The sequence below is a fragment of the Sarcophilus harrisii genome, chromosome 3 (genome assembly GCF_902635505.1).
Source record: "Sarcophilus harrisii chromosome 3, mSarHar1.11, whole genome shotgun sequence".
NCBI lineage: Eukaryota > Metazoa > Chordata > Mammalia > Dasyuromorphia > Dasyuridae > Sarcophilus > Sarcophilus harrisii.
Window position 1 is genome coordinate 9246604 of NC_045428.1, and position 12767 is coordinate 9259370.

A 12767-nucleotide genomic window follows, 5' to 3' on the forward strand; every position below is an offset into this window, starting at 1 on the left:
GCCTGCAGGACGCTTACAGAGACACAGGACGGAGGACCGAGCCTGCAGGACGCTTACAGAAAAGCAGCACCCAGGACAGAGGGCCAGGGAAGGATAGAGGACAGAGTCTGCAGGACACCTGAAAAGCAGGACCGAGGACCGAGCCTGCAGGACGCTTACAGAGACACAGGACCGAGGACCGAGCCTGCAGGACGCTTACAGAGACACAGGACAGAGGACCGAGCCTGCAGGACGCTTACAGAAAAGCAGCACCCAGGACAGAGGACCAGGGAAGGATAGAGGACAGAGCCTGCAGGACACCTGAAAAGCAGGACCGAGGACTGAGCCTGCAGGACACTTACAGAGACACAGGACAGAGGACCGAGCATGCAGGACACCTGAAAATAAAACCACCCATCAATGTTCGGCTTCAAATAGGACTGTGGGTCCAAGGTCCTGGGGTTCCTGTGACCTCCCCTCACTTCCGTGGGGCTTTCACAAGGCCTTGCCTTTCCACAGGGGTGAGGCCTGTCTGAATAAGCGAGGTCTAACCCTGCCTGGGTCTGAGGCTGCCCCCAGGTGCTGGCAAAACCGAATTAAAACAAAGCTGAGAGACAGGCGACAAAACCGGGCAACAGAGCAGAGCTCATTGTGTGTTCTGAGGCACTGTGTGGCTCCCGGGGATGCTTCTGCACAACTGGTGGCCTTGGTCGTCTGCAGTTGGGTTGGACAGCACCGGATGCCGCCTTTTCCCACTCCTAGAGGCAAGGAAGGCTGACTCAAAGTACCATTCCTTCCAAATGGCCACCGTGAACGGAGCAAAAAAGTCAGAGGCCCAGAGATTCAAATGAAAGCTCTTATCCACAACTCCTCATGAGTCAAGGGTGGGCCCTGGACAGCCCAAGCACCTGGCTCTAAGACCAAGGCCTATGCAGGAGGGAGTGCCCATCCCTTAATCACCCATGGGAAATGTGTAACCTTGGGATCCAGCCTTAAAACTTTGCCCCAGCTCCTGAAACGATGTGCTCTCAAACTTGGTTTTGTTCCCAAAAATATTTTATTTATTAAACAATATATCCATTATCTATAACATGATCCAAAAATACAGATATACATCTTTACATTATTTTTAATAAAAAGATTTACAATATTCTCTTCCATTTACAAAGGGAACATATTTCCTTTGAAAATAAAATGTAACATTCATGTTAAAGCTGCATCATCATCTTTTTGGATGAAATGTGGTAAAGCTGAAGACAAATATACACGTACGTGAAAAAACATCTTTGTAACCTTACGTGAATTAGAACAATCTTAGATACCCCCAGTTTTTCAATCCCTTTCAGCAAAGGTGATGAACAGCAAACACTGGAACACCCAAAACCTAGGAAACCTCAAAACTTTCCGATGCCCAGAATCAAAATTCTTCATTTTGTTTAAAAGAAAAAAAAGAAAACCCAAGTCCCTACCCACTACCACCCTCAACCCTCCCTCCCCCCCACCATGTGGAGCAGACGCTGCCAAATCCAGAGAACGCTGCTCTCGGGCCAGCTTTATCACCAGATAAGATTAAATTGCCCTCGCTCCAGTGCCAAACACATGATCCGTTCAGAGGGGTCATGGGAGAAAGTTTAAAAAAAGAAAAAAAAGGAAGTTTAAGCCTATGACTGACAGGGAAATGGTCCCTTTTCTCTAGCGTCACTGCTAAAGAGAAGCCCCTGGGGCTTGCGCTACAAGACAGTCCTGAGCCCCACTGCTGGAGCCCCAGCTTTGCACTCTAGATTCAGGAGCTCCGGCCTGCCTTCAAGGGCGCAGTTTCTAAGGGACTTGCTCCAGCCAGCAATTTCACTACAGGCAAACACACAGGTTTATGGGACCCGATGAAACAAACACTTTAAAAGTCTTTAAAATGCAGCATGTTTTCTCCCAGAAGACAACAGAATTGCTCTAAAATGCTAAATCTAATAATCTAAGCATCAAGGAAGGGAAAATCAACTCCTGAAATGTTCTGACTTTTCTTCTGAATAGACTCTAGTTTTACTTGCAAGTAAGCACAAAAAAAATATGAATAATACATTATACCTGGCTCATATACAGTGTCATAAACTGTGGGATTAAATAGTCTTGGGACATTCAAAACTCATTCATTTCAATCAACAAACACTGAGCACTAAGCATGTGCAGGGAGGGAACTGTGCTAGGTGCTGGGGGGAGAGCCAAAGATTAAGTAAGACCCAGCCCCCATCCTCTACCATTCCCAACTCAGCCCATACCTTCAAAGGCAGCCCTGGGCAAAGCTCTTCTTCCCAGCTTAAAGGAGAAGGGGCCAGTTCCAATGGCAGACAAGACCATAGGTCAGGTTTGGGGACAGGCTTAAATGTCTTGACCCCAAAATCAAGCTAGGTCCAAACTTGGAGGACTAAGAAGGATGGGGGAATGCTGCAGGTGCAGGCACACTCCCTGGGATCAGATTTATCTACCCACCCACCCACCCACCCCGCCCAATCACATTGGTCAGACCCATGGAATCTGGATTCAGAGACTACTGAGGGGCCTTTTCACTGTCCCTCTCTGTCCATTTGTTCCAAAGTCGTGTTCCTCACGTTTTGGTGGCATTATTTCAAATGCAAAGCAGAATCCTGGAGGCAAAGGGCCACAGAGGACAGGACAATAAGGAGAGGCATCTCACCAAACACCTCCACGGGTGGCGGAGGCTCCAAGAGTGGGAATCAATCCCTTTCTCATGAGATCACAAGCCCCCAGGTGATGACTAATAAGTTCCCCAAATCCTACACTGATGAGCAAAACATCTTCCATGTGGCCAGAGACCAAAGAAATATGTTATTAAATTGGCTACTAAGGAATCGGCAGAAATTCTCTTCTTGCCAATTTCCTGTACTTATATATTCATTATTACATCCTGGGAAGAAAATCTAGAAAAATATTTTCCCCATAATTTCTACAACTTTTTTCCCTGCTTTTCAACAGCAACTGAAGAGAGCGGATAAAGCATTCAATGACTCAAGGAAGAGGGTGAATGGCTGTCTGCCCCTTACCAGAAGGAAAGGACGGCCAGTCAGGCCTTTGCCCCAGCCACTTCCCAAGAATCAGAGGTGCTCAAGCCTAAAACCTAAAACTTGAAAAGGAACGAAAATTCTGAATGTAAACACCACGATTCAATGACTTAAACCCCACAACCTCAGCATGGCTTTCTGTCGGAAGCACAAGGTTCCCAACAGAAACCAGCCTGGCTGCAGAGGAGGAGGGGCGAGCTCTCAGAACACTCAGCTCCACTTGGCCGACGACCAATGAAGGCATCGCCTTTTGACAGCCTTTCGCCCACTGGAACTAAGCTGGGTGATAGAGGCCGGCCACGGTCCTGATCGCCCTCATCTCTCACCCATCTTAGAATGAAATCGCTGGAAAACTGGAAAGTAGAGCATTTTTTCAAATACCCTCATTCTACAGACAACAAAAGCAGCATCTTCTCATAGTTAGAATTTTAGTCCTTGATTAGATCGACAGAAAGCACATTTGTCGCCCCTCCCCTACTGTTCTCTTTTTAATTCCTTTAGTTGCATGCTAAGGGATTTCTGGGATGCTCAGAGAATTATCAGAATTCCAACACTGTCTATCTAGGAATCTCAAAAAAAGCAAAGTTAATGTCATGACACTAAACTACTCATCTAAAATCCCACGAAAAGGATCCTCTAACATTGGTTTGTGGTGAACGCTGATCAAGTAAAAAGTCTACCCAGGCCACCAGCTTCCTTTCCAAACTGGGGCCGAATTACGAGAATCCACACGTCATCGGAGAGTATTCCCTCAGATACAGCTTCTTATCTCATAGCTCTAACAGTGTGCAACATAAATCAGATATAAAACCAGGTCTTAGCAGACTGGACTTTCACTTCATAAAACACATCAGACCCCACTATCTTCATGCTAAAACACTAAGCTTGTCTTCACAGTAAAAACTTGAGGAACTTCCAGAGGAACGGGCCATCAGCAGCTCTGAGAGCCTCATGCCAATGGAAACCCATTGTGCTCTGGAATGGGCGCGTCGGCCCCGGAGAGAGGGAAGGAGTGGAAATTCAAACAAACAGGGCAGTGCACAATAAAGCAGAAATCACTTCCTAATGGTAAGAGCCCTTGAACCCGTAGCAGGCAGGCACAGGCTCTTACCACAAGTAAACACAGTCACTGGATTCACAACGGGAGCCGAGGCCTTGTCAAGGAGGCTGCCCCAGCCCTACGGACACACGCGTCTCATACACAGGGGGAAGTGGCCAGTGGGGAGGGGCGCCCTCGCCGTCTGGGACCCAGGGCTCCTCCACCACCTCTACCGAGGGGCGATGGCGGGCACCAGGGTACCAACGGGGGCGGTCATCTCATGGCCGTGGACTTCTTCCTTGTGGCAGTCCCACATTTCCTGACGCCTATTTAGCAAATACCCCATGTGAATCACAAAAGTGGGACTGCCGGGTTCAGTGCTATCGGGAAATCCACATAAAGAAGGAGGAAAACAAAGTCCCTGTGACACAGTGACCTACAGGAGTCTCTCCCCGGAGGAGAGAGCTGGTTTCTGCTTTTTGTTCTGAAATACCAAGAATTACAACTGGCCAGTGGATAATCAGTACCAGACCAAAACAAGAAGGTAGTTTAAAAATAAAGATAAGCTATTACAACGGGAAGGAGGGAGGGAAGTAGTGACCGCTCCTCCGGAGTCATCCTTACTTCTTCTTCCTCTTCTCCTGAACACAGCGTGGACAGAACCTGCCGAGAGACGAGGTGCCATCACAAGCCGCTCTGGGGAGGGGCCACCAGAGGGCGTGCATGTCTGCCCCTGCCGGCCCCAGGCAAAGGTCCCACAGCAGCACAGAGCCGGGCACAGCCAGCCCAGCAACCTCCTCCCATCCCCCAAGGCCTCAGCCCTCTCCCAGAAGTGTCCCGCCCCCGCCTGTGACATCCCAGGTGGGAAGGCAATCGGACTTGGCCAGGAGTGAGGAATCTGCAATCATCTGATGGGCAGCAATGCAACATGGGACACAGGCAATTAAGCATTAGTCAGAAAGCTGGAAACAGAAGGTCCAACTCTGGTGGCTCCAGCCCAGCACTGACCACAAGGCCACGTTGCCTCTCCAGCCGAGCCTGACCTCCAACTACCGCTGCTCTGGGACACCTGGGACCCAAACCTGCACACTTCCAAACCTGGTATGAAACTGGAAGGACACGGCCTCCCAGGGGCCTGGGCAAACTGGGCACCTGCCAGCAGGCTGTCCCCTCCGCCCCCCCACCCCACTCACCACTTTCCTTTGGGCTTCGTGGTGAGATCCACACAAGCAAAGTGAAACCACTCTATGGGACACTGTCAGGAGAGAAGGGAGGGGCCAGCTGTTAGTGTCCGCCCCCAGCCCCCCAGCCCCTCCTCGGCGTCCCCCCGCTACTCACATCTGGATTGTCACAGCCAATCATCTCTCCATAGGACACCTGGTGGCACAGGCAGTAGGTCGGCTCGTTGGGATCCACAGGCATGTCCAGGACGTCCGAAGGGTGCACAGAGAGGATGGTCTCAGCAAACTCCGACCTGCACAGACACAGAGCAGGGCCCAAGGAGCCAAAGTGAGACCCGCGGAACCCCAGGTGAGGCCCAAGGAGCCCAAGGTCCACAAAACCCAATGCCCGCAGAGCCCAAAGTCAGGGCCAAGGAACCCCAGGTCAGGCCCAAGGAACCAACCTCAGACCCAGCGACCTTCCATGCTGACCACAACCCTGAGCTAAGGTCTGGCCACACAGCTCAGTCCAAATCTGCCTGACCAAGCCACCGGTTGGCCACAACCTTCAGCCTGCGCCTCCCCTCCCCACGCCCATCAGAGATGCCATTTCATTGCTCTCAGCTTCCCCGTCAGCTCCTCTTCCTGCCCAGCACGGAGCTTCTGCAAAGCTCCAAGCTTGTCAAGTTCATATGGCCCCACTGACCCCAAGGACAGAAACACCCCGATGGGCGCCAGACCCCTGGGCAGGGGGAGCTGGTCCAAATCTTACCCTCCTTTGAGCTTTTTCTTCTTCGGAGTGTCCTCCTCCGAGGTGCGTCTCCCACGACCCCGGGAGCCTCTCTTCTCCTTCTGGCCCCGGCCTTCTGAAAGAGAACATCACACACATGGTCACCAAGGGCGGTGGGCTCTGAATGCATGGCTGACAACCCGGGGGGCATGACTGGTATCCAAGGGCATACTTTTCAGGCCTCTTCCTCCGGAGCTCTCCAGGTCACTGCCCTCCATCTTCTCCTTCAGATCAGCTTCAAAGCGTGCAAGGTCCGCGTCAAGGCGGCGGATGTGTTTGTCCACCTGCAGACGAGAGCCCACACAGAGGTCACTCGGGAGTCCCACAGCAGGAGACAGGTCAGGGCGTACTGCGCCAGGCCCACATGGACCCATGACGCCTCCAACTAACCCAGGTCCCCTCCTGTCCCTGTGACTTGCTCTCTGTTCACCAGGCCAAGCCTCTGGAGTATAAGTGACCATCTGTATGTAAGTCCACTATTGCCAAGTCCATAAGTGAGGCCTGTTTCCGTTACTGGGACCTTTCTTATATGGCTACAACCAGCAGGGGAACAAGCAGGGGCCCCTGGAAGCAGATGCAAGAGGTGAGCCAGGCTAGTGAGGAGTCTAAAAAAAAGTCCAAAACCGGGAAGACCAGAGGCTATAAAAATGACAGAATGTGAACTGCCCCGGGGCCTCCGAGGAGGGCAGGCTGGGCACTGAAGGCACCACAGACCCCAAATCAAAGCCATTTAAAATGAAGAGCACCTGAGAGATGAGCACAAGGAGACCAACGGGGCCCAGGCCTTTGGGGGCCTCCACGGCAATGGCTTTGAGAAATGCCCTGTGATTTTAACCTGGTGCCAGGAGTGCCCAACTTCACAGCACAGTCAAGAGAATGAGGGGCGTTGCCACAAACTAAATGGAATGATCATTTAGAAAGAATGTTAAAAAAAAACTACTCATATGTAATGATCTGAACAAGAGTCAGAAGCTACTGAAAAGATCTAAGGAAAAGTGAAAGAGCACATTTAATTCAGATTAAGTTGGGTATTTCTTGATGTGTGGATCAAGTCATGTGAAAGCTAAGGGCAAGAAAGGCAACAAAAACAAAACACAAACCCCAGAACTAACGCTCCCAGGGCAGGAAGTTTCCCTGCCCCCTCTTTTAAGGGCCCTTCAGGGCAGTCTCGGCATCCCCCTCCCCGATGAACGGTGTGCTGAGGAAGGGCCAGCGCAAACCCTCACCATCTCATAGGTCTGCATGGCCAGCTGCACCTTGTCATCGCTGTACTCCTTGCATTTACTGTAAGCATTCTGTATCTTCTGCAGGTGCTCCACACGCTGCTCTGGGGACAGGTTCTTCACCGTGGAGATATACTCGGCTGCCAAGATGTCAATCTCTGCCTTCTTATCTAACAAAGAAATGGCAAGGGACCACTGGCGTGAAGGCTGGCTCTCAGTCAAGTGGAGAGCCGGGATCCTGGGCACTCTGGGGCTTGTTCCCACCCCGGCTGTCCTCTGCCAGCCAGCTCTGAAGCAATATGGTCGTCACTGCTCCTTGATGTCCCAGAGAAAATAAAAATGTACTACATATTTTCAGTATTCAGAACCTTCCTCACATCTTTGTATCTTACACTGAGGAAGGTGACCAGAAACAGGAGAACACGGGAAACAAGATAATGTGATGACTGACTGGGACAGACGTGGCCGATTCGACAATGAGCTGATTCAAAGCTATTCCACTGAACTTGGGATGGAAAATGCCAGTCACTTCTAGAGAGAGAACTATGGCGACTGAATGTGGATCAAGGCATAATATTTTCACCTTTTTGTTTGTTTGCTTTCTCTTTCTCATGGTTTTTCCTCCCTTTTGGTTTGATTTTTCAAACATGACAAAAAGGTAAATAAATATGTTTAAATGAATTGAACATATTACACATATAACAGATTACTTGCTGTCTTGGGGGAAGACAGGGAGAAGGAAGAAAAAATTTGGAACACAAAATCTTACAGAATAAAATAATGAAAACTATCTTTACGAGTATTTGAAAAATAAAATGCTATCAAAATTTTTTTTTTTTAAATCATCTCAGCTCAATCGTTTTTCATTATACTCTTACTGTTCACGATTCTGGTTACACACTGAAGGGTTGAACAGAAGTATCCACAAATTTATTTATAAAATATCCTCAAAATATTTACTATTTTAGGAACAACCCCCCCCCCCAAACAGACAGACAGACACAGACACACACACACACACACACACACACACACACACACACACACACACACTTCCCTTATCGCCATATGAATTCTTCCTATCACTTAAGCCTTGGGACCCTCATAGAGCTCATCACCCCAATAGAACGCATGCCCCTTGAGGTCAGGACCAATCCCCTTTGTTCCTGTATCCCCATGGCCTGTCTATCACAGAACCTGGCTGACCCATGGGAGTCATCAAATGAGTGACTGATAACTTTAAAGTCACAAACTCTGCCCACTGTCACTCTGGGCAGCCCCCAAGCACCGTGGGCACGAATCGCAACTCTCTCAGTCACCTATGTACTAGTCACCCAGATTGCTACTAATTGCCACATGGTACCAATCACCTCCATGCTACACAGAGTCACCTAAGTTCTGACAATATCAAATGACTAAGATTTGGGACTAGGGTAAAAAGAAGTTAAATTAAGGCAAAAGGTAAAAACTTCCCCAGCCTCCTCGCCAGCATTTGCACCGAACTTGCTGGTGACCTGTGAGGTTTCACCTTCCCTGCCCCTCAGGAGCTCACTGGGCCCTCCGCAGGGCACCGGTCAAACGCTCCCTGCCCCTGGGAGAGAGCTCAGAAGCAGGCGGCTGAGGGTCCCTCTTTCCTGGCTGCTTCCCGGAGTACCTGCACACACCTTCTGTTCTCTGATCCAGTTCCCGCATCAGCTGGAAATTCCTTTGGAGTTCACATGGAAGGTTTTCAATACCTGAAACACAAAGGGATCAAGCGCATAAATGGTTTGCCAAAGCGTAGTCCGAAGCCCGCCCGGGAGATGCTGCCAGCTCAGAAAACAAAGGGCCCTGGCTTTCACGGAGGGAAGGGAGAGGTGGCGCACGAGGGGAGAGTTCACCAGGACCACAATGTTTTCTTGCCTCTACGTTTTCAATGGACTGAAATCTCTCCTTTCATTGATAAAAGAATATGAGGTTTCCAAACACCAACGCGGCCAAGAAAAGGTCTGCCCAGAATGCACAAAGATGAAAGGGACGGAGGGCAGAAACGGGAGATGAAGACGAGGTCTGAACCAAAACTGATTAAGAGAACTGAACCTCCCCGGGGGGAGGCAGATGGAGCTTTGTCCCCGACGCTTCTGGAGGGACCGAAGCCAAAGCTACGGCCTGGCTGCTGCCGTCGGGTAGATGCGGGGGGGGACATTCTCCGGGCCCAGGGACCTCCCAGGCACTTGATGTGAGGGAGACACAGACGGGGAGAGAAGCCGCCCAGCTCTGTCTCCCGGGAAGCCGCAGGAGCCCAGCGCTCCCTCTGGGGAGGCCGAGAAGCCCCCCTGCCCGGGTGGCTGCTGCCCTGGCCCCTGCTGCTGCTCCTGCTGCTGCCCCCACCCCAGCTGCTGCTGCCCCGGGCGCCTGCTCGCACCTGAGCTGCGAAGTCCCAGGACTCGGTCGGGTCCAGCTCATGCCTGGGCCGGCTCCGGGGGCTGAGGCGCGTTCAGGCCCCAGGAACCCCTGAAGACTAAGCCCTGAGGCCACACCCCGGACAAAAGTGCCTTCGCTGTGAGGGTGCCGCCCCGGGCCGCTGCAGGCCGCTGGGCGCCCCTGCTTCTTGCTCCCTCACTGCTCCCCAGCTTCCGGACCTCCGGACTGACCGAGAGCCAGACTTGGCCAGAGTCGGATCCTGGCGACAGGCCAGGAAATCGTGGGCGGCTCCGAGCTGGGCGAGGCCGCGGGCTCCTTCATCCCTGCGGAACGGTTGCTTCCCCAGGGCGGGCCCTGCCCCAGCCCAGCAGAGCGGCCTCCGAAGTCGCCTTCCGGAGGGCTGCCCCCCACGGCCCCCAGCAAGAGGCTGCAGGGCTTTTTTGTAGGGGCTAGAAACTGGAAACTGAGGGGATGCCCATTAATTGGAGAATGGCTGAATAAATTGTGGTCTACGAAATGTTATAGAATGATTGTTCTGTAAGAAATGACCAGCGGGATGATTTCAGAGAGGCCTGGAGAGACTTACACGAACTGATGCTGAGTGAAACGAGCAGGACCAGGAGATCATTATATACTTCAACAACAATACTAGATGATGACCAGTCCTGATGGATCAGGCCATCCTCAGCAACGAGATCAACCAAATCATTTCTAATGGAGCAGTAATGAACTGAACCAGCTATGCCCAGAAAAAGAACTCTGGGAGATGACTAAAAACCATTACATTGAATTCCCAATCCCTATATCTATGCCCACCTGCATTTTTGATTTCCTTCACAGGATAATTGTACAATATTTCAGAGTCTGATTCTTTTTCTACAGCAAAATAACGGTTTGGTCAGGTATACTTATTGTGTAGCTAAGTTATATTTTAATGTACTTAACATCTACTGGTCATCCTGCCATCTAGGGGAGGGGGTGGGGGGTAAGAGGTGAAAAATTGGAACAAAAGGTTTGGCAATTGTTAATGCTGTAAAGTTACCCATGCATATGTCCTGTAAATAAAAGGCTGTTAAATAAATAAAAAATAAAAAAGACTTGAAAAGCATTAAAATAAAAAAAAAAAAATAAAAGGAGGCTGCGGGGCTTCTGGCAGGGAAGGGGCGGGGCCGCATGCCAAGGCCAGCCCCTCCCGCCCCGCCCCCGCCCTCCCCACCGCGGGGGCTGCACTCGGAAAAGAATTGGGAGGGGGTGAGGAGGGGGAACAAGCGCTTATGCGCCTCCTGCTCCTGCCGGGCCCTGGGCTAACCCCAGGCACCGCTGGCCAGAGAAGTGCAAAGGGAAAGATAATGAGGCGCGTGGGAGACGGGGGCACCGATGCATTGTTGGTGGAGCTGCGAGCTGAGCCCAGGAGAGGGAGCAGCGCTGCCTGGGGGGATTCCCGGGGTGTCAGAATCTAAATCCTCCCCAGGGCACAAGGGCGCCCACCCCTGGCCGGACCCAGCAGTGTTTGAGGCTCTAACAAGGGCGGGGCCAGGAGGGGCGGGGGGAAGGGGCCCCGGCTCCAAACCCCGCCTCCCACGGAGGGCAGGGAGGGGGCGCTGTGAGGACTTAGTGCAGGAGACGGCAGCAGGCGCCCGACTGGCTCCCGGCCACACAGCGCCCCCCAGCGGCCCGGGAAGCCCAGCTCCGGAGCCCCGAGAGTTCTAGACGGTGGAAGCCTAGAACGTTCTGCCAGCTCTACCTCCGTCACACCCATCACACTCCCCCTCCAGCTCTAGCTCTAACCACCGGCCCCTCCTCCACCTAGCACATCCCCGGGCTCCAGATCCACAGATGCACTCTGGCCATCTTGACTCAGAGCTCTCTCTGCTCGCCAGGGGACGCCAGAAGCTGCCGGGGGCGGGGCGACTTCCCGGAGGCCGCGTCAGGGGCGTGCCCCGCACCCGATAACGCCGCCCGAATCGCCAGGATCGCCATAGTGGCAGCGGGACACGCCTCCGCTTCGCGTCATCTTGCTTCGCTCCGCCTCCCACCCTCTCTCGCCCTCCCTCCCCTCGCGGGACGGTGACGCACATCTTAATTCCCGCCGAGCCCGCCCTCCCGCCTCCCGCGCGCGCGCCCCCGCGGCCGCCCCTCCCCTCCCGCGCGCCCCCGCGGCCGCCCCCCGCCCCTCCCCCCGGCCCCCTCCCGCTCCGAGGCCACTCTTCCCCGCGAGCCCCCGCCTTCCCGAGCCCGGACCGCCGCCCCTGCCGCGAGGCTCCGCGAGGCCCCAGCGGCGCGAGGCGGGGCGCCCCGCCGGCCGGCCCCGGCCCCGACCCCGTCCCTGGTCCGGGCGGGAAGCGGACTCACTGTCCAGGTAGTGCTCCAAGTACATGGCGGTCGCCATCTTCGTCCTGCGGCCCCGGCGGCGCGTGTGTGGGCGAGGGTGGGCGCGAGCGAGCGCGCGGGCGCGAGAGCGAGGGGGCGGGGCGGCCTCGCTGTCGGGCCGCCGCAGCCTCATTCCCTATTCATGAGGGGCGCCTGCTGATTGGCCGGCGTGCTCGGCGCCGGGGAAGCCCCGCCCCCTAGCAGGCGGCACCCCGCGGTGCTCGGGCATGGCCGGGGAGGGGCGCGCGGGCTCCGGGAAGAGCCGAGCGGAGCGAGCCGGGCGAACCCTGCCCGCCTGCCTGGAGCGGGGGCGGGGAGCCCAGCCGCGCACGCTCCTGCCTGGGGGACTCCAGGCTTGGCCCCGGCCCCCTCCCCCCAAGTCACCAGTACCTGGCAGCGGGCTGCACGTGCCCGAAATAGCCCCTCTAGTGGGAGAGCTGGAGGGAGCGCGGGGGCAGCGCCCCCTGGTGCGGAGGGGGACACTGAGGCACACTGACAGGGCGGGGAGACCCGGGCTGGGGGGCGGGAGGAGGCAGCGCCCCCTGGTGCGGAGGGGGCCCCGAGGCGCGGACCCCAATCACCAGGATGCTCTGCTCTACTTTCATGCCCGAGAGACGCGCCTTTCGGAGTGATTGCCGGGGGCAAAGTACAAGAGGGAGCCCCTCTGTCCGCCAGATAGGAAGGTCCCCCGGTCCTGGGGGGGCAGCCCCTCAGCTTTGTCTCCTGCCT

At 54.1% G+C, this 12767-nt stretch overlaps 1 protein-coding gene across 1 annotated transcript; it reads right to left on the reverse strand.

The window, feature by feature from the left end:
• Positions 1-1013: 1013 nt before the first annotated feature.
• Positions 1014-12116, reverse strand: ING5 (inhibitor of growth family member 5). Its single transcript, XM_031957452.1, has 8 exons — positions 12021-12116; positions 8930-9001; positions 7269-7435; positions 6215-6326; positions 6025-6118; positions 5431-5566; positions 5286-5347; positions 1014-4755 (listed from the first exon to the last, which is right to left on the reverse strand). Exons 1-8 carry the CDS (start codon positions 12055-12057, stop codon positions 4713-4715), a joined length of 723 nt encoding a protein of 240 aa, XP_031813312.1. The 5' UTR covers positions 12058-12116; the 3' UTR covers positions 1014-4712.
• Between the last annotated feature and the right edge of the window lie 651 nt (positions 12117-12767).

Coding starts and splice junctions, on each gene's coding strand:
- ING5 (XM_031957452.1), bottom strand. CDS start 12,057: ATGGCGACCGCCATGTACTTGGAGCACTACCTGGACA. Junction 7,436..8,929: donor ACTGGATCAGAGAACAGAAG/GTGTGTGCAGGT, acceptor TTTCTTTGTTAG/ATAAGAAGGCAGAGATTGAC. Junction 5,567..6,024: donor AAGAAAAAGCTCAAAGGAGG/GTAAGATTTGGA, acceptor GTGTCTGTGCAG/GTCGGAGTTTGCTGAGACCA.